Genomic DNA, 27896 nt, shown 5'->3' with positions numbered 1-27896 from the left:
AGGCGGAGCGGAGGCGGGGCTTGGGGCTGGTAGAGGCTCTGGTGGGTAGGTGGGTTCAGACCGAGGGTACTACGGGTCGGCGTTGGGCTCAGTTGGCTCGAAACAAAGGACTATCCGGTAGGGACTCGGCGCGGTGCCTTCTGACCGGTAGCTGAGCGGCCGATCGAGGCTTCTTGGCCAGCCAGTGCCGTCGCCGCGCGGTCTCAGTAGGCTTCTCCTCGGTTCCCTACAGCCAGCGCCGTGGTGGGGGGCCCGGCGCAGCGGCACCTGCTGCTGAGGGACCCCGCGGCCCGCCCAGGTGCTCATGATGGGGCTGATCTTCGCTAAACTGTGGAGCCTCTTCTGTAACCAAGGTGAGAAGGATGGAGCTGCGCAACGGCTTGACTGCTAGGAGGAGAGTCTGGCCGCCTTAGGGGACAGCCGGAGGCTGGGCTGTCGGTGGACAGAGGCGCAGAGAAGTGCTTTTCCCGAGGGGGCGGGTAGAAAGTCGGTATTTTAGGCTGGGAGAAGGTGCAGGAGGGACAGGGTTTGTGGGAGAAGTGAGGAGTGAAAAGAGGAGTCTTTTGGGATCCCAGAGTCCAAACTAAGAATTTTTGGATTTCAGCAAAGCAAAGCGAAAAGCACCTAGTGATACCTGGAGGCATTTTGCAGGCCTGTTCTATCTCTAGTTAAGCATCCCGTGTCTTGCCCCATGAGTGTGCGCCCAGAAACCTATCAACTTTTTTTTTTTTTAATTATTATTACTGGTGCTACTTTGTTTACCGCCCAGTTCTTTAAGCCGGTGTGCCTTCACGTTCTGATTTCGCCTGCTCCATCAGACTTGGGAATGAGTTGTCTCGTGAGATACACGGGTTTCCGGAAATCTGCATCCCAAACCCTTTATGCCTTTCTTAGGTATTAGAGAACTAAATGCTTTTGGTTCTGTATAGGAGGTTGTGTGTCCGTAATTAGTCTGGGACAGGTTATGAGACATGTGGAAGTTGGAAGTCCAAAGGGCCAAGAAGTTGTAAAACCTGTTCTGAGTCAGAAAGAATGAGATGTGATGTCTTCTGAAGAGAGAAAACACCCAGACCAAAAAAAAAAAAAAAAAAAAAAAGTGGGGGGGTGCTGATAATAGGTAAAGTCTTAGCCATTCTTTGAACAGAATGCTTTTCTTAGCAATTGGAACTACTTTTTAAATTCAGTTTCGTTTTCTGTTTAATACCCAGACATAATAAAAACCAGTGTTTTATAATGATACCAACTGTTACTGCTCACGTGGGTTTTTTTTTTCCTGGATTTGAGAAGTGAAGAGAATGAAATGGCTTTAGTTCACTTGTTCCATAGCTGAGAACACTAGTCTTTTCCAAGATTATAAGTGAATGTATACACACACACACACATACATGCAATTACGTTTATGTTTGCAGTTACCACAGATATCACATTTCAGGTAATTTCAGAGTGCTCGGAATTTAATTCTTTAACGATATCATCTGTACATTTAACATGTGATTTTTTTTTCAGTAGTTTATATTTTCCAGTCCTTGTTACTTGAGTTCACTGCTATATGTAAAGCAGCATTTTAAAACATGCTAAAGACTATAAAGGTCAACCCAGTTATAGCCTGCCTATCTTTTCGCATAGTTTAAGAAACAAAACAGTACCAAAGTCTTTGTTTCTCCTTGTGTAACCCATCCTATTCCTCTTCTCCACTGTTTTAGTATTATTATTTAATTAATCATTTACTTATCGGACCTTCCTCAATCAGACTAGTGGGGAATGGAGGGTGTAGGGGAAAGATTTAGGAGATGAGGAAAAGCATTCATAGGCTGCTTCAAGTCCCAGAATTTGTCAGGCCTCCGCAATCCCCATTACTACTTAGAATTTTTCTTTTCCTTTAACTTCCCTGTTGAAAATTTAGAGCTAGTGGTCCTCCTGTCATTTTATACTCACTCATTCATGCAACTGACATTTAGTCACGGGCCATAAGCCAGTCTTCAATTAGGCATAGCAGATAGGAAGGCGAAAAACAGAAACGGTAACACAGTTAACTTGTTCCCAAAGTACTCAAAGATCAGTCAGTGAGACCTATGGGGGAAAATGCAGTGCGGTAAATGGTTTAACAATGTATAAAAGTGTGGTGATGATTGCCAAGAAGTAAGTGATTAATTTTTTCTCAAGTGGATCCTGGAAGACTACGGGAAAAGGTATACTTGTACTTTAATGTAAGTAGGAGTTTAGAGGGCATGCTAAGTAGACTGAGTAGAAGGGGCATATTATTCTAGGCTGAAGGACTAATAATATGCAAATGGGAGAGGAATCAAATACTTTGGTACATTGAAGGAAGCTGAAAATAGTTTAGTTTGGCAGTATCTTAGTTTGCCTGTGGGGAGTTAGAGATGAGGCTGGAGAGGTAGCCCCTGGAGGCAGATCACAGAGGGCCTTGTGTGTGGACCAACTAAGACATTAAACTGTATGTACAGAGCAAGCCATGGGAGCCGTTGAAGTGTTTGCTCATTTTATGTTATTTTTTAAGCAGGGGAATAATGTGAACAGACTGCTGCTTTAGTCCTGTATTTTTTACTTTCTGTATCAACGACACTGACAGTCTCAGCATTTTCCATTTTCACCACTGTCATACAACTAATCCAGAGATACTCAAATGACTCAATCTTGGTTGAGTGTTAGAATAAATAAGCCCAAGGCTGTACCTTAGACCAGTTGGATGAGAATGCGGCAGAGTATCCTGGGCATCAATGCCTAGGTGATTCATATTTGCAGCCAGGGTTGAGAACTACATATCTTACTTTAAGGACTCCTTTCCCTTGTCTTTTTTTTTTTTTTTTTTTTCCTTCCAGTATTTGCCTCCCATCTTTTTTTCCTGTAGCATTTTACAACACAAAGCATCTTCTCTTAAATTTGATATCTTTCTGGGAATAAGTACGCTAAAGCGTGTTTGACTAAATGAAACTATGACAAAGTACACAGGTTCAGCAATTTGTGCTAGAATACATTACTGGGATGCAGTTATCAATGAAGGCAGTAATTTCAAATCGGATTATCTTACAGACTTGTGTATATATCTCTTTCGGTAAACACTTCCATATTTTTGAATAGTATGCCTATGTGGAAACTTGAAGCATTATCATTTGTCCTTTGAGATGTAATGGACATAGATTGTATTAGTTTCGGGTGTACTAAGCATTTGTCTTATTATGGTAGAAGAGCTCTTAAGGCCCTTTTCCCTTATCATCCCAATACAGTGTTTTGGTTTGATACGCACTGTCTTTTCATTTTTAGTGATTGCAAAATTTAGTCGCTCCTGAGCCACGGTGTAGGTTTCCCTTTTTCCTATAACTTTTTCCCCCTAGAGTAAATAATTACAACATCCCATTGCTTTAGTTTACTTTGTATGTTTGACTAAGTCCTTTCATTCCATCCCAAAACTCCCCATACAAGTTTCCCCATAATACACTCAGTCACATGATTTAGCCTTCCTCGAAGCTCCCTCAGTATTCCCTCCTGCTCCAAACTGCTCTTGCTTCCCTCTGCCTGCTACACAGCTGTGCTGGATTCGTCTTTACAGTCATTCCAGGAATTGCCTTTGCTTTTCTGTTTTATTAGGACTTATGTCTTTCTTGCTTTCCTCTTATTTATGAAGCACATCCTACAGAAATGTCCTGCGAAGGTGTCCAAAGCAGTCACTTTTTTTTTTGCGATTCCGAATGCATGAAAATGTAGTAAGTCTGTCCTGAAAATGTATTTGTCCTCATTTTTGATTTATAATTGGGCTGAATATAAAATTCTGAGTCGGAAAACCTTTCTTTCAGAAGGTATTTGAAGATATTGTCATTGTCCTCTAGCTTCTAGTGTTGTCGAGGAGACCAGTATCGTTCCTCCTCTGATCTGTTTTCTCTTTCTCTTTCTAGTGGACTCTTGGACTTTTCTGATCTTCCCTGGCATTTTTATTTTTTATTCTATTTTTTTAAGTTTATTTACTTACTTTGAGAGCGAGAGAGGGGGAGAGAGAATCCCAAGCAGGCTCCATGCTGTGAGCATGGCGGTGGATGCAGGGCTCAAATCCATGAACTGTTAGATTATGACCTGAGCCGAAATCAAGAGTCCAATGTGCGCTTAACCGACTGAGGCCCCCCAGGAGGCCCGTCCCTGGTATTTTTCAATTTGAAATGCACATGCCTTGTTATATGTCTTTTTTGGTTCACTGTGCTAGGCCCTCTGGACCTTTCCAACATAAAGTTGGACGTTTTCAGGTCTAAGAATTTTTTTTTTTTTTTAATTTCTCTTAGGATTTCTTCCTCTACTCTTTTGGAAATATTACCGATCGTATCGTGCTACTTGATTATCAAGTATTCTTTTCCATTTTACTGTCTTTTCTTTTTTTTTTCTCCCAGTTCTGTTTTCTAGGATATTTCCTTTGTCTTCCAGTCTTCATATTGAGTATTTTGGTTCTGCTATCATATTTTTAATTTATGAAAACCTTTTATTTGCTGAATGTTAACTCTAATCGCTTTTATGGCATTGTTTCATAATACTGTGTCTTCCAAGTTTCTCTGAAGTTTTCTTCTCCCTAATTTTCTGTTTCTGCTTCTGTTTGCATTAGCCTTTCCCACTGGAGGCTTTTCCCTTAGATCTGTTATCATTTCATCACGTGCATAGACCACAGTTTGTTTATTCATTTGCATCATGACTAGTTGTAATACGTGAATAGTCTAATGACTTTTTGTAGACATGTTTTCATTTCTTTTAGGTAAATGTATAGAAGTGCAATTTTATTTAAGTATATGTATAAATTTATTCAAAAAAATTTTAATGTGCTTTTAGTTTTGAGAGAGACAGAGAGACAGAGCATGAGTGGAGGAGGGGCAGAGAGGGAGGGAGACACAGAATCCGAAACGGGCTTCAGGCTCCAAGGTGTCAGCTCCGGCCTTGAACTCACAAACCGCGAGATCATGACCTGAGCTGAAGTCAGACTGACCCACCCAGACGCCCCTAAAGTTTATTTATTTTGAGAGAGAGAGAGAAAGCATGAGCAGAGGAGGGGCAGAGAGAGAGAATCCCAAGCAAGCTCAGCAGTTATCAGCACCAAGCCCTATGTGGGGCTCAAACCCATGAACCCTGAGATCATGACCTGAGCCGAAATCCAGAGTTGGATGCTTAACTGACTGAGCCATCCAGGCACCCCTAGAAGTGCAATTTTTAAGTCATAGAGTAGATATGTGATTAGTTTTATAAGAAACTATTAGATTGTTTTCCAGAGTGTTAAACCATTTTTATACTCTCATCAGCAGTGTTTGAGACTTCTTTTAACATCCTCACCAACATTTGATGTCACCAGTCTTTTTAATTTTAGTTATTTTGTTAGATGAATAGTGATATCTCATTTTGGTTTTAATTTGCATTTCGCTGATGACTTTTGGGTATTAATGTGCTTTTTTCATGTGCTGACTGAACATTTGGATTTCTTTTGCAGAACGTTCAAATCCTTTCCCATTAAATTTTTTTTCTTTAAAAAAATTATATATAATTATTTATATCATCTGGAATTGAGACCTTTGTTAGATATGTTTTGTGAATATTTTATCCCAGTCTTTGGCTTACTTATTCATCTTCTTAATGGGGAGTTTTTGCTAAGTGGAAATTTTTAATTTTGGTGAAACCTGATTTTTTTTTTCAACATTTTTTTTTTTTTTAATTGCTGCTTTCTGTGTACTGTTCCTTTCACCTACAAGCTTTGGCTTTTATGCTTAGGGCTGTGAGCCATCTCAAGTTATTTTGCAGTTATGACGCAAGTATAGGGGGTTAGAATTCATTATTTTTTTTTTTTTTTTTTTTTTTTTACATGGATATCTGCTTGTTCTAGCATAATTTACTTGAAGACTTTCCTTTCCCAATGGATTGCTTTAGAGCCTTTGTCAAAAGACTGGGAGTCTTCTCTCTGGACATCCCTCTTCCATTGATCTGTATGCCCATCCCAAAGCCATACTACACAACCTTGATTATTGTCCTACTTCTCTGTAAATTTTGAAGTCTGATAGTGTCAGTCCTCCGACATGTTTGTTAATCTTTTCAAAGATTTTAATTTTCACTGTTGTTTTCTGGTTTTTATGTTACTAATTCCTGCTTCGTACTTCCTTTCATCTACTTACTTTGGGTTTACTTTAATTCCCCCACTCTTATGAAGACGGTGTGTGTTATTGTTCTTGTCCCTTTTTCCATTCACATGTAACAATTTTTTAAAGTTTATTTACGTACTTTGAGAGAGAGAGGGAAAGCGCAATTGGGAAGGGGGCAGAGAGAGGGGCAGAGAGATTCTCCAGCAGGCTCCGTGGGTCAGTGCAGAGCCCAACTAGGGTGGCAGAGTCATGAACTATGAGATCATGACCTGAGCCAAGATCAAGAGTCAGATGTTTAGCCCACTGAGCCACCCAGGCTCCCCATATATATAACGTTTTAAAGCCATAAGAACTTCCTAAGAAGTGTGTTAGCTTCATTCCACAAATTTTAATATGCTGTATGTCATTCAGTTTCAAAGGTTTTAATTATTTTGTTTGTGATTTCTTCTTTGACTTATGGATTATTTATAAGTGTTTAGTTTTCAAATATTTATTTTTCTAAATAGCTCATTATTGGTTCCTAACTTAATTCCATTGTTGTCAGAAATATCCTCTGTAAGATTTCCATCTTTTGTCAGTCTTATTGAGGCTTTTTTATAGTCTATCCAAATGATCTCTTTGGTGCATGCACCACTTGTGCCTGAAGGAAATATGTAATCTGCAATTGTGTGCAATACTCTATAAATGTTTATTCGGTTATGGTGGTTGTTAGCATTGTTCCGATATTCTGTATCTTAATGTGTATTTCTGCCAGACAGCATAGGGTGTGATCTTGTGATTTTTTTTAATGTAGTGTGAAACTCTGTCTCTTTTAATTGGAATGTTTGGGCAAATTTATCAATATGGTATGATTTATGGTACAGTCAGATATTAAGGTGCACTATTTTATTATTTCTTCTTTGTCCCATCTACATTTGTTATGTTTTGTTGTTTCTCTATTCCTCCTTTCCCACTTTGCATTAATGGTTTGGTTTTTATTTTTAGAATTCCATTTTATTTACTGGCTTTTTCAGTGATCCTTTTTGCATTCTTTTTATGGTTCTTCTAGGGATTGATTACAACATGCATTGTTACCTTTTCTCAATCTACTTAGTAAATAACACTTGTAAAGTGTAAGAAATGGTATGGTTATACTCTCTCTTCCCCTAGTCCTATATAACCATACGGGTTATATGCTATATGTATGGTATCTACATTAGTTATAAATTATACAGTACAGTGTTTTAATTTTAGCTATAAACAGTCACATATTCCTCAATATTTTAAGAAAGGGTAAAATTTCCTCTTACATTTACTTACATTGCTATTTTTGATGTTTTGAATTTCTGTCTAGTATAATTTCCCTCCAAATTCAAGAATTTCAGCATTTTTTGTTGTGTAGCTATGCTGGTGATGAATTCTTAGTTTTCTTTCATCTGAAAGTGTCTCTATTTTGCCTTCATTCTTGAAGTATATTGTTACTGAATATAGCATCTTAGGTCAATATTTTTTTTTCTCCCTTTAGTGCTTCAAAGTTGTCATTCCATTGTCTTCAGGCCTCCATTTTTTTTCCTGTGACAGCCAACATTCATATATTAACTTCCCTATCTAGTCTGTCATCTTCTCTTGCCACCTTCAGAATTCTTCCTTTATCTTTGGTTTTTAGCAGATTGACCATGACATACGTAGCTTTGCTTTTCTTTGTATTTACCCTGTTTGCGTTTTGCTGAGCTTCTTGAATTTGTAAATGTTTGAATATTTTTATACTTACCCAGTTCACTTGTATTTCTCAAATACGGTTGTTTCCCCAAATTGCCCAACATAACCCATTACTAAGTTATAGAGTCCATTCAGTGAGGATCAGCATTTAAAAAAGAAATGAACAGGGGCATCTAGCGGGCTGAGTCGGTTAGAGCATCAAGCCCCACATTGGGCATGGAGCCTACTTAAAAAACGAAAAAATAAGTAAATAAAGGAATGATATTCTACAATAGAAACTATCACAGTGTATCTCAGTAAAGGTACCGTTTTGTGAAACTTTTATTTCAGTTGTGTGCATCCTGGGTCATCAGGCAAAATGTATTTAACTGTGGTCATTGTCCTACAAGTTCGAAAACCGTGCACTGTCTCTGCCCCTTAACATTTGCCTTCCCGGGCGCCTGGGTGCCTCAGTCGGTTAAACATCTGACTTTAGCTCAGGTCCTGATCTCACCACTGGGTTTGTGAATTCGAGCCCTGCGTCGGGCTCTCTGCTGCCAGCGTGAAGCCTGGTTGGGATCCTCTGTCCTCCTCTCTCTCTGCCCCTCCCCCACTCACTCACTGTCTCTTAAAAATAAAATAAAACCATTAAAAAAAATTTGCCTTCCAGAGTTTAACCTTCCCCTGGGCAACATTTGAATTCTCTAGAAAACTGTAGAAGTTAAAATCAACTTCAGTATTTCCTTGTCGAAGCCTTTCTTCTATTGCCTTTGTGTAGCAAGTTGGAATCTTTGGGCTTAGGCCCTTCACTGTGGTCTGTGATGGTAGAGTGTTCTACCTATTAGACTCTTTGATGTCTTTCCTTTTTATCTGTATTTAATCCCCTTATCTACCAGAAGAGTGTTTTTCTTCTATCCAGTAAGCTGTTCTTATTTATTATTCTGTAAGACTCAATTTTGTCATAAAGATGGGGAGGCATCACACTGGGAGACCATTAGCCAAACTTCCCAGCATGTTATTTAGCCTAAGGCTCACTTTTCTCTTCAGTAAAAGGAATACCACCACTTTCTTATGGAATGATGGTGAGGATTAACTTCCACAATGCCCAGAAAACAGTCATACCGACACTCTGTAATATTCCTTTTTACTGTTGACATTTATTTCCTCGGCTGAGAGTTGGATTCTAGATCTCACTTATCCTTGGGAATATTACCGTAGGATTCTTCACACTCTGTAATATTCCTTTTTACTGTTGACATTTATTTCCTCGGCTGAGAGTTGGATTCTAGATCTCACTTATCCTTGGGAATATTACCGAAGGATTCTTCGGTATCTGTTGCTTTGTACTGATGATGGTGTATTGTAAGTGCTTATTTACATATCTGCCTTTAAGATTTTTGAGGGTAGAGAGCTTGCCTTGTTAGTCTTAAATGTTACAGTCATGCATAAAATGAACTCAATAAATGTTGAATTGTTGCCTCATCAGATTTATGTAGCTGCTCTTGACGAAATTTAGGCATCCAGGAAGACGGATACTGTGGGGGAGTGGGAGAGACTGAAGAATTTGGAAGGGGAATTAATGCTTTATAGCAAAAAGAGTGGGGCAGCAAATGCTGACTCTTACCAGTGTTTACTAGAACACATTACTTAAACTCATAGGACCTTAATTTCTTTTTTTTCTTTAATGTTTACTTATTTCTGAGACAGAGCATGAGTGGGGAAGGGGCAGAGAGAGAGAGGGAGACACAGAATCCGAAGCAGGCCCCAGGCTCTGAGTGGTCAGCACAGAGTCCAACGCAGGGCTCCAACTCAAGCCTCCAACTCACGGCTCCAACTCACAGACTGTGAGATCATGACCTGAGGCAAAGTCTGTCGCTCAAGTGACTGAGCCACCTAGGCGCCCCGATAGGACCTTAATTTCTTATCTAGAACATCAGCAAGATGGCCCAGGTCAATAGTTAACATGTTTTTGGAGACCTTGGTTCCTCAGAAATGCCTTTATAGGTGGCACATTTGTAGGTGAAGAGGTGGGAGAGAAGGAATAAATCTCAAATTCTGCAGTCTGTTCCAAGCTATAATGTTTTATGATTCTATAACCAGTATAATATAAGACAGAGTTAGTTTATATGACGTTTCCTTTTTTTTTTTTTTTTTTTTCCCCAAGAGCAGACTTCCTTGGGTGCTCATCATTGCTGTGCAGGCCTTCAGACCTCAGTTGGTGACATCCTATCTTCTGACTTTTTAATACCTACCCCTTGCAACCATTCAAACTCATTTTCTGTATATGCGATACCCGAAATTTGCTGAATCACCAAATTTGGCATGGAGTATTTTTCCTTGTTTAGTTGCGAAGTTGTTTACATACTCTGCGTTCGTTTAAGGCTCTTGTTAAGTGACAGTGTTGGTGCAGGTATGTATCTAGAAGGTAGTGATCCCTATTTCATGATATCTTTTGGGCTTTCTTGTATTTTAAAAACACAAGTCGATCATTTTATCACACGAATTTCTTTGATATTTCCTCCACTTATTTTTTTGAAGTTTCTTTTTCCATGATTTTTCTTTTTAGCCATCTTTTACCTGTGTTTGTCTATAAGCAAGCACTCTTAATAATTTTGTTTTGAAACCTCATTCTGTGTAGGCTTTATGTCTTTATGCCCTGCTTACAAAATAGTATGCGCCAGCTTTTAAGGAGATCCAAATACCATAGCCAAGAGTGCAGAGAAACTTTTGTGCAAACACTTGATGAAAATTAAACAAAAGCTGTACAATTGGACCTTCATTTAGGGTAAATAAACATGCTTTGTGTTGACTCTGGACAGGCATGGATTCCTAAGTAGAACTGGAAATGCTCTCCTCTCAGCCCTCTATTCTGGGAAGAGGTGCAGCCTGGTGTCCTGGAAGAGATTTCTAGTAAAATGTGGTGTCAGGGTAACTGTCTCATGGTGTGCAGGCACATTTCAACATTTGGATTCATTGTAGCTCTGATACTTAGGGTGATGTTTTAACCCAGACTTATTTGGCTGTCCAAGAAAGTGTGTAAGTTGCACCCACTCTGTCCCCAACACACACATTTCTGGCCCCAAACAGGGGCAGCTCCTTCTCTGTGATAATATACTGATTTTAATAACACTACTGAAAAGCAATAAAGAGGGTAAACTTCTGATTACATTTGCAAAAATCATTCTAAATAAAGAATGTAGTATTATCTATGTTCATAGTTTTCCCTGTTTGAGGTTAAATGAGAATCGATTACGTCTCTGTCTGTCTAAACTAAATACTTCATTTTCATGGAGAGTAGTTGGGCTTAAAAGAATATATAGTTTACATATCCACGTTGAGGATCAGTTGAAATTATAAAAGCATACAGTTGTATGGTTTTCTCCTCACAACTTGAGACATTTCAATTCTGGTGAATCAGAAATCCCCACTCCTGGCTCCGCAAGTAAAAGTGATGTTAAGTGTCTGACGTTCATCTGATTGGCAGCAACTTAAAATCTGACTGTTAGGATAGATTCTTTCCCCACTTCACCGAGACTGAACTGAACTAGAATGATACATTTTGAAAGTTTTTTTTTTTTTTTTAATCTATTAGGTAAACAACAAAAATTATTGGGTGATATAGTACAAACTTACAAGCATCATTTTTAGTATCTGCTTTAGTTAACTGTGATAGGTGAAGGAAATCATTTTACCATGACTGCAGGAAATCACTAATAGTTACATAATTTAGCTGATATTTTTGTTCCTGTACATAAAACAAGGTCTGTATGTTGGCTGTTGATTACACGCAGCTGAAAAGCAGCACAGAACAAGTACCTTAAGCCATGTTTTTTTAACGTCAAGTGGTATCAGATGATTTATACTTTATTAATCTAGACACCACTTATGGACATTTAGAGCAGCATATGAATTTCCTTTCCTGCTGACAGTAAAGGTAGGTGCCGTCCGTGTTCTTCTTGAATAGGTAAAAGCTTGACTCACTAGCATTTATGAGCTCAGGCCCTTGGTCATTGGCATACTCAAGTAGCAGCAAAGTACAATGGAGGCCTTTGAAGATGGGAGGAAGAATTACAGTTATGCCGCAGAGTACAAACAGCTTTTATTTTGTACTTGGCTTTTTAGTAAATGCCCGTTGAACTTGATTTCCCTCTTACTGTACAGATGATGTTCAAGAGGTGCTTTTTCAAAGAAAAGATTTAAAATGCACTCTGTTGGGGCTCCTGGGTGGCTCAGTGGGTTAAGTGTCTGACTTAGGCTCACATCATATCTTGGCGGTTCGTGAGTTTGAGCCCCGCATCAGGCTCTCTGCAGTCAGCGCACTGCCCCCAACGAGCCTCTGTCTCCCTCTCTCTCTGCCCCTCCCCTGCTTTCACTCAGTTTCTCAAAAATAAACATTAAAAAAGTTCAATACAATACATTCTTGGGGTGTCTGGGTGGCTCAGCCAGTTAAGTGTCCAACTTTGGCTCAGGTTTGTGGGTTTGAGCCCTTCGTCAGGCTCTGAGCTGACAGCTGGGAGCCTGGAGCCTGCTTCAGATTCTGTCTATCTCTCTCTCTGCCCTTCTCCCACTCGTGCTGTCTCTCTCTCTCTCTCTCTCTTTCTCTCTCAAAAATAAACATTAAAAAAATTAACAAAAATAAAATATACTACACTTATTTCATGCTTTTATTGTTTATGTTTGTTATTTCATACTTTAAAAAAATATTTAGCTCTTTCCCATTGATGATGTTTTGTTAGAATGTAGACTCAGGTTGCACCAGAAGGTAGGCCTCAGTTTAAGTGAAGGATTGATGTAATACCTTTATTATAAGACCGAGGTGAAATTGTTTTGTCTTAATTGCTAGAATTCCCTATTACTGAGGGGAAAAGGAATCTGAAAAAGACCTGAAGTTAATCACTCAGTTGAAACTGTCATAAAACTCATGTTCTCTTCACCTTCAGAGTTCGTCACCTCTGACTTAGTTCAAATTGGGGCCAGTCTTTCAGAATGATGCATTATGAGGGCAGGGCGCCTGGTGGCTCAGTCATTAAGCATCGGACTCTTGATTTCACCTCAGGTCATGATCTCACAATTCGTGCTTGGGATTCTCTCTCTCCCTCTCTCTCTGCCCCTCTGCTCTTATTTAAATAAATAAGAACTTGGGATTCTCTCTCTCCCTCTTTCTCTTATTTAAATAAACTTTAAAAAATGATGCATTATTTATGACTTTTCCTGTCGCACGCCTTCAATACTCTGATCATCATCATACAAAATGTGAAGCGAGGGCAGGGCTGTTTGAAAATGGCCCCGGGTGTTGGTTCAGTTTAGTGGCCTCAACAGTGAACCACGTGGTACTACCTTCTGTTTTCCTTTCCCAGCAGAAGTGTCCACGCCCAAGTTTAGCTTACTTCCAGACTACTGGCTTCCTTCTCACTCCCGCAGGGACCCTTTGGTCTCCAGATGCTGGGCAGGTGGTTTCCAGCTGTCCCCAAAATTTAGAATGCTTGTTCCTCCACTGAAAGAGGGTTCTCATTCTTGGACTGTAAAGGGAGAAGAATAAAGATTGGCTCCTTTAGAAATTAGGGGATATGAACCAAAGAGAGTCAAATAAGGAGAATTATAGTGAGTTATAATAAGCGAACAAGTTCTGTTCTTTTTTGCGTCTTACAAAGCAGTTTCTGCCATAGTGAAAAAAGCCCTTCGAGAGAACCATGTCCTTAGTCCTGTGGTATTACAGGCAGTACAGACAGTGTTCAGGTCGTTAAAGACGCATAAAGATTCATAGTTTGTCACCTAAGAACTTGTCTGTGAACAATGGCCTCTCTTTTTGACTGATGCAGTATAAACACTCTCGAGTAGGAATACGAGCTGATGTCTGATGTATAATCCGAGTTTTTATATTATCACAGGTTAACAAGGGGAGCAGGGTTCTGATAGGAAATATGTCAAATCGTTGGCTACAAATAAATCGATTGTGTTGTGGTTCTTACGAAGGTTCCCTGGTAGCTTTTTAAGCCTTCTGCCCTGGGGAAGAGAGGTATCTTTAATATGTTCTGTAAAATCTAGAAAAGATGACTCGGAAGTGTCTTCTCTGCGTTCAAAAGAGGTTTCAGAGTATGTACCACTTAACAGAATGATTAGATGGGCCTTAAAATCTATCAGTGAAACAAAGGTGCCAGAGGGAGAAGACTCAAGAGGTTTTTGTTGCGTGAGGAGCAGAAACAGTATCTACTCAGAAGAGTTGTAAAATCCAGATTGAAAAAGCCTTGAGAACTAAGCAATTGCTTATTTATCTTTAAATTAATGGAAGGAGGGGCACCTGGGTGGCTCAGTCGTTTAAGGGGCTGAGTGTCCAGCCCTTGATTTCCGCTCGGGTCGTGATCTCACGGTCTATGGGTTCAAGTCCCACGCCCAGTGCCACACTAACAGTGTGGAGCCTGCTTGGGATTCCCTCTCTGCCCCTCTCCTCTTGCGTGTGCACGTGCACGCTCTGTCTCTTTCTCTCAAAATAAATAAACTTCGGAAAAGAAATAAGATGACGGAAAGAATGAGAAACTGATGGAGAGAATACGTGTGTCCTGTTGGTGACAGGGAAACCTTTTCATTTTTGTGTTTTAAATTGGATTTCTTCGTGAAAGTAAGAAACCGCATGTACAACTTCCAGGTGTAAAAACAACTTGCTAAAAAGCTGATTTGATTAGCAGAGGTGACAAGCAGGTGTGGAAAACAATTTTTTAAAACTTAGGTTGTACGTCGTAGTGCCTTGTCAGGATCAGAATTTGTGTTATTCCCCCCACACCGCTTCTCTTGAACTTCCCTCTAAACCCGGATCTCACATTCTAAGTTTATAAGACAGCCAGGTGGAGAACATCATACTAGATGGCCTCCCTTAACGTAGGTAACCTTGACATCGTGAAGCTCTGTTTACTCTGTGTTTTAACAATCCAGTAATAAGAATCCGACGAATGATCCTCATTAGAAAGCTAACTAATAATCATTGTTGCAAGCATGTAATTGTAGTAGTGTTAAATGTTTCTGGTTTGTTTTCTTTTTGTAGAACACAAAGTAATTATAGTGGGACTGGATAATGCAGGGAAAACCACCATTCTTTACCAATTGTAAGTATAGTTATTTATTTAAACAGTCTTCATTATTTAAGTTACCAGAACCAATTTTGTGTAATTAATAAGATACCATTGTAATATCCCGCAAAAAACTAAGCGTAATGGTTTTTGTATTTTACCGAGCACAAAATTTGTTTCAAAAGTGAATAAAAGGGCTGTATGTTTGGTACAGCCTTCACAAACCCTCGTCTTTTTCTGGCCTTGAAAGAAAGACTTAATATTAAACTAAAATAAATAAAGCATCCATCATAGTGCTGCAGTGAGGTGATAAAGTGCACTTCACTTCATTCTTCCCACACTGCGGTTCATACAAGGAGACCAGTATCTCTAGGAAGCTCATTGCTACTCTCTTGACTAATAGCTCTGAATTGTTTCAACTTAGGCAGACTTGTCAAATCAAAAGAAATGAAGATCACCCCTGAAAGTCCTGCTTTTGTCACTCGCAGCCAGGAAAGGCTGGAGGCTTCCAGAGAGATACATTAATACTTGAAGGAAGTTTTAACAGCCTGTCAGTCCACTTGTCAGATCAGAGTAGCTCCCATCATCCTTTCAGGATTAATGAAATGATCCATGTTAAACAGTGGAAATGGATCTATGTCCCAAGCCTTTTAACAAGTAGTTGTAAGATACGGTGCTCGATTGTGTGACTCTTGTCTCTTTCCACCTCATCCTAAGTCTGTCACCTGACAGCTGTCTGGAAACACTTCACTTAAGCAGTGCCTAATGTGTTTTTCGGCTCCTTTGCTAAAAAGCTGCTAACTTGTGGCTTGTTGTTTGACAGTAGAATGACTACTTGTTTTACTTTAAAACATTCATCCGTTATCAATTATGTATTTTAATGCGACTCTGCCTTTAAACATCAAATGTAAACATTTCAGAAACCTGTCAGTTATTGAAATAATTTTCCACATAGCTTCAAAAACATGTAAGACCCAAGAGACAGTTGGAGACTTCTTTCAACACAGTAGCAGCGTATTATAGGCAAATACATATTTGTTGAATGAATGAATTAATGTGTCTTAATGCATAATTATGATAAACGTGGTATGAGCCTTAGTATTCTAAATATATTTACAGTTAATTTTAATTAAAATTTTCATTTGCCTGTAGCCTTATCTTTTTAAGGCTGTGGTTTAGGTTAATAGGCCTGAACTAATTTTTATGGCTGACCCAAGTCTCAATTTTCTCACGTGGACAGGCTTCAGAATTATACACAGCCTGCTATTCAGTGGTTGCTACTTTGCGAGCGTTGATGTCACAGTCACCTAGAAACTTGCTCTTTCGGGAAAGGGCCCTGGTTCTGCTCCGATAACAAGGGCATGGTGGTTTGGAATTTTGGCCGCAGGAATACAAACTCACACCACAGTGTTTCCATCTCTCCAGATCAAGCCTTTAGTTTATTCCATTAAGAGGAAAAAAAAAAAAAAAAAAGTCTTCCTTCAAGGCTTGTTCTTTGTCTAGGTGTTTGCATTAAATGTCCTCCCTGGTTCTAGTTTTGGTGCTGTCGTTGGTGGGATAAAACTTCCCTCCGGTTCTCAAGATTTACAAAAGATTTGTTATGGTGTCTTTCAACAGCTTAATGAATGAAGTGGTTCACACATCTCCAACCATAGGAAGCAATGTTGAAGAAATAGTTGTGAAGAACACGCATTTTCTTATGTGGGATATTGGTGGTCAAGAATCACTGAGGTCGTCCTGGAACACGTATTACTCAAACACAGAGGTATACTGAGCCAATTTCTGAATGTTAATAACAAGGACCACAGAGTCAACCCAGAAAATAGATAGGCAGTCCCCACGAGGCAGGTTGGCAGTTGCTTTCCAATAAGATCCTTTTCGGTAAGGAATTTGAGGTTTTCAAATACCAGAGGGAAGGCAAGTAGAAAGACTAATGCCCACTGTTGGTTGCACGCCCGCTGCAGGGCGGACTGTATCCGGATAGTTCGTCCTCCCAGTGCTCCTGTCAGGTCTCTGCTGTTGGAGAAGGTGGAGACCGGGATCAGTTAGATAACCTGTCCCAAGATCTCACAGCTGAGAGAGGCTCTGGTTAGGGAGGAATAAAATATTTTAAGCATAATTGAATACAAGATTTTCAAATAACGCGAATTGAGCATTCAAAATTTTGGTGAGATTATATTTTAGTTAAAAAAACAAATGGTTTTGCAGCACCCGCCCCCAACTTCTCTGTCACTTATTTCGCTACTTTACTGCTTCCGAGCCAACCCAGGAAACAGTCTGGACTAGCTTCTATTTCTGTGTTTATTTCTTGTTAAGCAGGTTTTTTTAAAACCATGCAGTGCTATCGAGACAGATTTATCTTTGAGTATACTGATGTACAATTGAATCCGTAATTTCTCTTTACAGACAGGGACGTCTGACCAATTATTTTTTCCTAAAATGAAGCCTATTAAAAATTGAGTGGCTTTTTTGAAGGGTGTGTGCAGAGGAGGTGGGGAGAGGCAAGGAATTTTTGGTGAATAAGTTTCCTTTTTAAATAAACATATATTCCTCTAGATTTATACTGCGATAGCATATGTACCTATGCATATATATTCCAGTGCAATTTGTGATTGGTCCAACCAAAATGGCACATCCTAGGTCTTTAACGGTTGTAGTAGCACTTAACTTTTCTTATTTGAAGCGGGGGGATAGGTCGGTAAGCAAATACGGTTCAAGGTTAGCTTAATGTATACTTCTATAGTAAAATATTCTGCAACTAAAGATGTTAGAAAGAGAGAAACAACCTTTTACCATATGGCTACAGTTGCCCCTTGAATAATGCCAGTGTTAGGGACACTGACCCATGGTGTGCCCAAAAATCCACATATACCTGGACTCCCCAGAAACTTTACTAATAACCTACTGTTGAGCAGAAGCCTTACGGATAACAAAAAGAGTGGATTAACACACCCTTTGTATGTTGTATGTATTATGTGCTGTATTCTTACAATAAAGGAAGCTAGAGAAAAGAATGTTATTAAAAAATCATAAGCAGAAAATACATGTACAGTCCTGTACAGTTAAAGAATCACATTTAAGGGGATCCGCTCAGCTCAAACCCATGTTGTTCAAGGGTCACCTGTATTTAAGCAGCATAGCTCTTGGTGCCCTGTCAAAGCTCACAGTTAACTGCAGTTGTGTGGGAGAGGAGCCGTTACTTTTGATGAAGAGGTTAGAGTTGATTCTAGCTGATCCATGTATATCGATAACCTTACAAGAGGGTAGTTTTTGAAGTTGCAGAAACTCTAGAAGACTCCGCATGGATCCAGAAAGACATATGTTATTAATGACACCGTTTGCATGAAATGTTTTTTATAATAAGCTATTTTTCTTATTTAATTTTTTTCTTCCAAATTTGTATGTAAGGTCTGGTTAGTTAACAGAGTGTAATATTGGTTTCAGGAGCAGAATTTTAATAAACCATTTCTATAAGAATTCACAATTACTACAAGAACCTATGGCCTTTATCACAGCACACCAGCACGGCACCTAGCATTTGCAATCTTAGGTTCTATGTCACGGGCCTGCCCATGTGACGTTTCCCCCATGGCCTTCTTCACCATTGTCGTCCTCTTAACTTCTTCTCCGTAAGGAGTCCTCCAAAAGCCCAGTGTCTCCATTATAAGACAAGGAGTTCAGCTGCCGATGAATTCCTGCCACCTTCCTCTCATTAAGTTCCCTATGTTCTGTCCATGCGAACTTGCCATGTTTCTTACCTTTATTCCTTCCATTTTCTTCCTTGCCCTTCACGGTTTCTAGGCAGATTTCTCCACTTGCCTCTTTGCCTAATGTTAAGGTCATCTGAACAATCTGGTTTCACCCTCCCCCTCTCCATTTATTCTGAGCCAGTCTATTAAAACCTTTAGCATCGCTTAATCTCACTTTTTAACTTTCTTCTTCTAAGATTCGATTAGGGGCCCTTTCACACTGTATCTTATTTTTCTTACCAAAGATGCTTTTATTTCTAATGTGTAAGACCCCACGTTTTTCATATACACCTTTACCAACAGTTTTCTCCAGCTGTCTTTGCTTGCTGCTCTTTAATTTCACCTACACCCACTCTAGCGTGTTAACCCCTAAGTGGGTATGTTTCCGTGTAGCACATTTTTTCTGGGGCTCTTACTGTTGGCATTGCTATGTAAAAATGTCTTGTTCATTAGTCTGTGTGTGTGTGTGTTTTTCTCTTTTTCTTTCAGACTAACTTGTGTGTCCCTAGTAGGCAGAAAACTGTCTCAAACATAAATAACTACTGATTGCTTAAGTCAGCGGTATAGAGTTTTAGTGGAAGTTATTTAAGTTACTGTGACTTTCTTTTTAAAAATTATTTTTTATTACTTGCATTTAAAATAAATCCTAGTGTTACAGCGTATTGTGTATTCAAATATCACCTTTTTAAAATAAACTCGGGCATAGTTTTTCTTTGTTGAAATGATGAGTTCTTTTCTGAACATGTGGATTTTACAGTACAATACAAACTCTTCATGAAAAAGACCATTTTAAAGTAATGATGACGTCATGAAAATATTCCGTCACTTGAGAGTAGTTTTGCAGAAAACTTCAACATTCCATTCAATTTTCTTTCTTTTTAATTGTCTTCTAGTTCATCATTCTCGTGGTTGATAGCATTGACAGGGAACGACTAGCGATTACAAAAGAAGAGTTATACAGAATGTTGGCTCACGAGGTAAATTTTGAAAGCAAACGTAAACAGTGGAGTAAGGTATCTGTGTGCTGGTTTTGCTTTTTTACAAAGATGATATGCTTTGCCGTGGGTTATTTCATCATTAGCAAAATGTTGTATTTTGATGGACGTCTTGAAGTCAAAAAGTTTCATTATGTTTTCAGACTTGAAAACAACTCAGCACATTAATTTGTAGCCTATTATTGTTATTGATAAGATTTTTCAAGGTTAAAACTATTCATTCATGTCTTAAAGAGTCCAATAAATTGAAGCAAGAAAGAGGGAAAACTTGAGTGTTTTTTTCCAAGAGTTTATAATCACTGAAAATTCTTTAGTGAATAATCTGAGACCACTTGATTCTAACAATTTAAGATAGACCAAAACACTTAGGTAATAAAACACATCCATCCACCTACCATCCAATATAAGATACTAAATATCTTATGAGACCCCCCCCCAATCTCATTTCCTTCCTTTCTCTCAAAGAGTCCTAAAAGAATTATATTATCCTAAAAGGAGTGAGAATCAATCCCATGTATATTTTTATATTTTCCCTACATTTTTATTTGTCAGTTGTATAAAATACTGTATTTCATTGTTCATAAAATCTTTTTTAAAAATGTTTATTTTTGAGAGAGAAAGAATGCACATGGGCACAGGAGAGGCAGAGAGAGAGGGAGACAGAGGATCTCAAGAAAGCTCAGCACAGAGACAGACACGGGGCTTGGACCCACGAACTGCCAGATCATGACCTGACACTCAGGCAACTGAGCCACCCAAGCGCCTCATCATTGTTCATAAAATCTTATATATACATACGTATACATATATATACATACGTATACATACGTATATATATATGTATACGTATGTATATGTATGTATATATACATATGTATGTATATATATGTATATGTATATATATATACACACACACGTATATATGTGTGTGTATATATATATACATATACTTATATATATATACATATACTTATATATATATACATATATACTTATATATATATATATATACACATATACTTATATATATATATATATAAGTATATGTGTATATATATATGTAACTCCGTTTGGGGGGTTTTGTGCACAGCATTGTGATTATCCACATCAGCACATACGGCATTGGTTTCATTCCTTTCAACAGCTATGTAGTATTATTTTGTATGAATCTATCACAGTTGATCTGTCCTTCTATTAATGAACATTAGATTATTTCTAATATTTTGATAATATGAACAGTTCTGCAGTGAGCATAAATGAATGTGGTTACCTTATACCAGTAGTCATGAGCATTGCCCAGCCTTTCACCTTCTGCGCTCTTCTTTAAATTTGGAGAAATTCTTGGGGCGCCTGGGGGGCTCAGTCAGTTAAGTGTCCAACTCTTGGTTTCGTCTCAGGTCATCATCTCATGGTTTGTGAGTTTGAGCCCCATATGGGGCTCTGTGCTGGTAACACGGGGCCTACTTGGGATTCTTTCTCTCTGCCCCTCCTGTGTGTGCGTGCATGTGTGCTCGCCTGCTTGTTTTCTCTCTCTCTCTCTCTCTCTCTCTCAAAACAAATAAATAAACTTTAAAAATAAATTTGGAGAGATTCTGTACTGTTTGGCAACATATTACCGTATTTGCCTATTAGAATATTGCTTATATAGTTTTTTTTGTTGTTGTTTTTTACATTTATTTATTTTTGAGAGATACAGACAGAGCACTAGTCGGGGAGGGATAGAGAGAGAGGGAGACACAGAATCTGAAGCAGGCTCCAGGCTCTAAGCTGTCATCAGCACAGAGCCCGACGCGGGGCTTGAACTCACAAATCGTGAGGTCATGACCTGAGCCGAAGTCAACTGCTTACCTGACTGGGCCACCCACGCACCCCTGCTCGTATAGTTTTAAATCAATGTTTAAGATGCATGTTTATTTTACTTTGAGTCTGACCCCTTTGGCCCAACAATATAAAAATAATTTTTGATGATCTAGCTTATGTTATTTAGCCTATCTTTGTTAGAGCGAATCATTAAATCACTATTGAGAAAATTTATTTTCATCTCGATACAATTTCCATTTATTCGTTTGTTTATTTAATTGAGGTTTTATTTTTTAAGTAAGTTCTACTTCTGGTGTGGGGCTTGAACTCATGGCCCTGAGATCAAGAGTCGCATGCTTTACTCACTCAGCCAGCCAGGTGCCCCTCAATAAAATTTTTTAAGTTAAATATTACTGCCTAATCAATCATTTTAAAGTAGAGGGATTTCATTATAACTGTCCAGTTGGACATATTTGACCTTCCTGCTTCATTAGTTTAATTTGAATTGTGCTATTTCATGTTTTAGAAATATTTCATATTGATTGCAGGATTTACGGAAAGCCGCAGTCCTGATCTTTGCAAATAAACAGGATATGAAAGGGTGTATGACAGCAGCTGAAATCTCTAAATACCTCACCCTTAGTTCAATTAAGGATCATCCATGGCACATTCAGTCCTGCTGTGCTTTAACAGGAGAAGGGTAAGTGCTAAACAACATGGGGGGAGGTATGACTTCTGTCAAATTTCTGTTTTTTAAGGCAGTTGTTTCTTCTTTGATGCTATTTTGGGTTTTTGTTTTTGTTTTTTGGGTTTGTTGTTGTTGTTCTTAAAGATAGTTTTTGTACTTCAATTTTATAAGGTAAAAATAATTTTAGTCGGTTACTGTTGTTAAATTACACTTTAGCAAAGTTACTGACGCATGTTTTGTAACTTTTAATATAAACAGAATATTTTAGCATAAAATGTCAATAACAAACTTTTGAATTAAGTTTTCACAATCCAGAATTTCAGTGGATATTCATTTCTTGTATCATTTACTAACTGGGCGGCGGAGGTGGGGGACTGTAGTGTTGCCTGAATTAAAGAGGAAGCTTCAAAGAAATTTCACATTTCAGTAAAGGCATAATTAAACCTGAACTTTCAGCTTTCCACAAGAGTACATCTCCTTTATTATTCGGAGTCCTTTGGTGGGACATACTTCAAGAGACCAAACATTTAAGGGGCGCCTGGGTGGCTTGGTTGGTTAAGCGTCCGACTTCGGCTCAGGTCATGATCTCACGGTCCGTGAGTTCGAGCCCCCGGGTGGGACTCTGTGCTGACAGCTCAGAGCCTGGAGCCTGTTTCAGATTCTGTGTCTCCCTCTCTCTCTGACCCTCCCCTGTTCATTCTCTGTCTCTCTCTGTCTCAAAAATAAATAAATGTTAAAAAAATAAAAATAAAAAAAAAAGAGACCAAACATTTAAGACAAATGCTTATGATGGTGTATTCTTCTCTCCTCAAAACTTGAGTTTGGATAGAGTAGGCCAAAGAGAACCCAGTGTGCCACCCATGAATTATCCCATTCATTTCCAGGAATTTATTTATCCTCCAACCAACCTGACCTTCTTAGTTATGCTCATATTAGAAATCGCTTGTAATATAATAGCTGTGTAATATAATAGACGGTTTTGACCTATACTTTTAAGACTGAGCTGTAAGCATTCCATTCTTTAGAATTTAGGAGGGCAGGGCAAAGTTCCTGTTGCCTTTCTATAGTGGTTTCAGTTTTAATCTTACAGGGGGATGAGGAGTATTTGCAATCTTGATGGCAAAACTGCCAGAGCTGTTATCTTCAAGATGAGACTGAAGCAATTTCCCAGTTACTCAACTGATTAACATCATTTTTTCTAAGTGAATCTTCCACTTAAAGATTCCGCTTCGTACGGTGTTACCTCCATCTTGTCATTTACGTGTATAAATAATTATCGTAGTACCAACAGTTGGGGAAGACTTAAAAATAATAAGTGTGCTTCCAATTAGAAAGTTGAAATATTTTCATTTTGAAAATACTTCTCTCCTTTGTTTCAGGTTATGCCAAGGTCTAGAGTGGATGACCTCCCGGATTGGTGTGAGATAACTTTTTGCCTGAAAAGAGACTGCTCTATTTATTCTGTGACATGAACATTTTCCTAGTACCTTTGGCTGCTAAGGCAGCAGCATGTTTAATTTATAACAACACAAACCTCTATGAGCAACACTTGAATCAAGTGCAGCTGAACTGGAACATAAAAGATTTTTTCTTAACTTTTTTTTAATGCACTAATCTTCAGTTGGATGAACATAACGTATAACGGTGTTTTCGGCAACATAATTCTTCTGACTGCTGATTCTGATTATTCAATAACTGCCTTGTAAGAAATGTTTGTCATATGTTTAATGTTTTCTGAAGTATTGTGATAACTTTAATGACCAATTTCTTTCATTTCTTGACCACCTCCTTTCCCTACCAGACAATTCCTGGTTTCACAAAGTAGTAGTGGAAATCATCAGGCACTGCTTGCAAAACTAACCAGCACTAAATATTTGCTCCCTCTTTAAACCACTTCTCTTTTGGACAGAACTTATTATAGAGAAAGGAATCAGCCTCAAAGATATATCTGTAAGGAAAATTAACCATCATGAGAACTGCCTTCACAGAAGTTAATTTCACCCAATTATTACAAGTCATGGAATAATTTTAAGTTACGATTAGCATGGAAATTAAGCAGGCTATTTATCTAAAAGAATTAAATTTACTTTTCTGCCTCCAACACGAGATTAGTTTTTGGCTAAAATCTAATCAAGGAAAAATACTTGAAAGCCCAACTTTGATGGTTAATATTTTAGAGGAATCTGATACTTCAAAAATGTCACGCATTATTCAACACGTACATTAATTATCACAAGTTACTAAAGCATACCAGCACTGATATCAAAACAAGACACTTGGAATATATCTCTTACTATCAGTGATAAACAAGTGTATTATCAGCAGAAACTTCAACTACTCCGTCTGCAAGGGAGAGTGCATCTGCTTGGGGCAGTAGCCAAAGCAGAAGTATAAACATTTCCTTTCTTAAAATTTGAAATTGCGTGTGGATTTTGAACAGTGTTTCTACCACCAGCATTGTATTACTTAGAAAGCCATACGGCTTTCCGTAAGTCCATCTGAGGTTATAGTGTGATAGGCTTGAAATACTTGCCACCTCTCTTGTTAGTTACCCCTCGTGTTCTAAAACTTTGGTGAATTACAGGAAACTGCTGAATCTAATCCTAGCTTTCAGAGCATGCCATGAGACCCAATGTCAACACTAACATAAGTTAAAAAGTAGGAAGGGAAAGAGTCCTAATCTATCAGAAGTTCATTGCATATCATTAAAAAGCTTTCCAAGGCAGTGGTCTAATATGAACAGTAATCTAGGGCATACTTAAGAGGGAGGACAAGTATTCTAATTTTGATCCCCTATTTCACGTGTGGGATTTTGCGATAATGAAAGGGATAAATTGCATCCCTAGAGAATAATACTTCCTTTTTGCAGTATTTTTTTTCATGTGGGTCAAAAATAGGATTCAGTGTTGATACGAATATCTAAATACCTATTCAAAAATGGTATTTTAATTTTAATAGTTTTTATTGTAAATTGGTTTTAATTTTGCTCTGTTTTCAGGTATACTTGATCTGTTATATTTAGTCTAATTTAGTTGAATGAATGTGGTAACATTTTCTATTTAGTGGTAGCACACCCTAGAACTGAAAAATGGCCAGAGGAAGGCTTTCTGGACTTTGGGAACTAGTGGTTTATTAACCTTGTTTTGAACCTTTTTCTTAGTGACTCTATACTGGGTAGAGGATAAATGTTGATTTTAATAAAATCCATAATCCTAGAACATGAGAGGAAAGCAAACATAAATCAATACGGATGCTTTGCAGTATATGTTTGGGGGCAGGAGGAAGTACAAAGATACAATTTACCTGAAGCACACTTTGCCAGAATACCTATCTTGGTTCTAGAGTTTAGCCATAAATTCTGAGGATAATTCTCTTAACTCCATCCTGAGAAAACACATTTAATAGTCCTGTATCTATTCTTCTTATGAAATTTATCTTCTTATATCTAATAGGATTGGCTGGCTCAATTTTCTTCTATCAAATTACACGGTTTTGGTGTTTTTTTTGTTTTGTTTTGTTTTGTATTACCACATCAGCATTATATTGAAAGTGTTTTTAATAGTTGATTGTATTTTGTCAAACATCTAGTATAGATTCAAGTTTGCTATTTAATTTTTTAAAACACAGTTTATTTTCTTTTCTAAATTTTTTAAAAAAGCATTTTGTTAGTTTTGAATCAGAAATGGTTATGTTAGCTGTGTTGAAAATGAAATCAACATCCCACTAGTTTCTGTGGCAATGACTGGGAAAAGTTCAAATAGGAAATTCATGTAAGACTTTTTAAAAGTGTTTTATAGGTTCTCGTTAGATATTTCCTGTTACAGTAATATGAAAACTGATTATCCTTTACTCCAAGAGAATGTTTTGACCCAAGAACTTATCTAATGCTAAAGCATTGATTCTGACATTCTTTGTAAATCAACTGTAAGATACTGTCTGATGAAAAATGTAAATTTGTGATTCGTGCCTTTATTCACACTTTGAGATGAGTTCTCAGTTTTGTACTCTACCTGTTCTTTAGAATGCAGATTAGCAGCTAATTAATTTGACAATGACATAAACTCGAGATTCACTCTCCCTGCCACCCCTTCAGTTGCCTAGCAAAGTTTCTAGTAAGTAGTGGAAAGCAAAGGACCCACCCACATTACTTTCAGGAGAATATTCTATATTCTGTTTTTATTTTGAGGATAAAGAAACAGAAGTTTAACAGATCTTTTCAGTATTTTATTAGAACTAAAATGTAACTGCTACCCAAGTATGGATTTCTCTTCATTTTGAACATGTCACATTCTTATTTAAACACATGGCTTTCATCGCAGCCCATTTGGGAACTCTTAGAATTAACCGGCCCTTTTATATGGGAATATACTACATAATATGTATTGTTAGTGTAATTTAGTTCTTTCAGATCTGAAATGACATATTATCTGTTGGAAAACTAATGATTAAATACATAATTTCTGCTTTTACATTCTGTGTTAGTATGCTTAAAGGTAAAATTTTATTCTATATTCATTAGAGGAAAGATAATAAATCCAAGCTCTGTTGTTAAAAATAATTTTTAAATGGGCACTACCCCTCTAGCCATAGTCATTCTGATTAAGCACAAAGTAACTTTTATTTTCTGGAGCATAAGAGAAATTATTTTCCTATGGAAACAGTGAGTGATACAGGCAGTGCTGTAAACAGTATTCTCTGAAGAGTTATGGAAAGTCAACAAAAGCAAAGAAATTTAAAGAAAACAATAAATCTTTATATTTTTAAAAATCTTTTTGGTGTAGTATCCTAGAACAAATTCTAAATGGAATTGTTTGTGACTAGCACTCTTAATTCTTAACTACGTAACATAAAACTATATCAGTAGAAAAATGTACTGGTTATGCCTGTAGATGGGTAAGTTCCTTTGACATTTATCTTTGAAGAGCAACTTCATGAGTCTAACTTTTCATCTATGGCTTTGGATCCAAAATATTTCATATCCAGTGCAATTCTAAAGGATCTTTTATATTTTGCTGGCATAAAGTCACTTTGAGATTCAGTCTGATGAGTTGGATCTAGTAGAATATTGTGTTGGCTGTCTAAAGAAGTGGTTTTGAATTTGAATTTGGCCCTTGTGTGTCTCGTGACTTTAGACAGTTACTGTTCATGGTCTTTCTATTTTTTCCCCCCCACAATGAGGAACTTAAGCCCACTAAAAAAACTCCACCATATAAAGTCCTGAATCCTTAAACACTATATTAAAGTTGAAAAACCAAAAAAAAAAAAAACTAGGAAAGGACCTGAAATATGAAATTAAATTCACTTCTATCTATGGTTGGATTCCCACCTCATTATCATTTAGTTTATGAATACAATCAAATAAAACAAAGTAGCAACTAGTCACTGCCGCTCAGCTTCACTAAGCTAATGACAGTGCAGAAGAGAAAATAGGCCATATTGCCAAGGAAATGATTTTAAGCTGCTGATAAAACACCAGTGTGTGTTTAAAATACTCTCTTCTGGAGAATACCTGGCTTTCCCGGCTTTTACTAATTAGAAGTGGTTAGTTTGTTCAGAGTTTATTGGCTTTCGATGCCACCCCAAACTCCAATTCTGTTGGACTTTCCGGTATTGAAAGGATAGTGCAGTCAGGCGGTCAATATTTTACAGACATCTGTATAAATCTGAGAGTAGTTTATATTCAAGGTTAGTTCCTTCAGTAATGTCTGTCTCATCCTTATTTATTTAGTATTACTGTGAAGACTGTAAATCCAAGTCAGCTTTCCAAAATATTTTTTTTAGGAGTTCCAGGTGGCCAAAATTAAATCGAG

At 37.9% G+C, this 27896-nt stretch overlaps 1 protein-coding gene across 1 annotated transcript; it reads left to right on the top strand.

Moving 5' to 3' along the window:
- On the top strand, positions 1–27896 carry ARL5B (ADP ribosylation factor like GTPase 5B). Its single transcript, XM_019460626.2, has 6 exons — positions 1–353; positions 14830–14890; positions 16472–16619; positions 19497–19580; positions 21947–22098; positions 23466–27896. The coding sequence occupies exons 1-6, from the start codon at positions 305–307 to the stop codon at positions 23512–23514; spliced, it is 543 nt and encodes a 180-aa protein (XP_019316171.1). The 5' UTR covers positions 1–304; the 3' UTR covers positions 23515–27896.

The sequence above is a fragment of the Panthera pardus genome, unplaced genomic scaffold, assembly GCF_024362965.1.
Source record: "Panthera pardus isolate Hobbes unplaced genomic scaffold, ASM2436296v1 HiC_scaffold_6, whole genome shotgun sequence".
Taxonomy (NCBI): Eukaryota; Metazoa; Chordata; class Mammalia; order Carnivora; family Felidae; genus Panthera; species Panthera pardus.
The sequence above is the reverse complement of the archived record's forward strand: the minus strand, read 5'-3'. Positions and strand labels throughout refer to the sequence as shown.

Excerpts from the sequence above, each read along its gene's own strand:
- ARL5B (XM_019460626.2), top strand. The coding sequence starts at position 305 with ATGATGGGGCTGATCTTCGCTAAACTGTGGAGCCTCTTCTGTAACCAA. Across the intron at positions 14,891-16,471 it reads ACCACCATTCTTTACCAATT|CTTAATGAATGAAGTGGTTC; the intron begins GTAAGTATAGTT and ends GTCTTTCAACAG. Across the intron at positions 19,581-21,946 it reads ACAGAATGTTGGCTCACGAG|GATTTACGGAAAGCCGCAGT; the intron begins GTAAATTTTGAA and ends TATTGATTGCAG.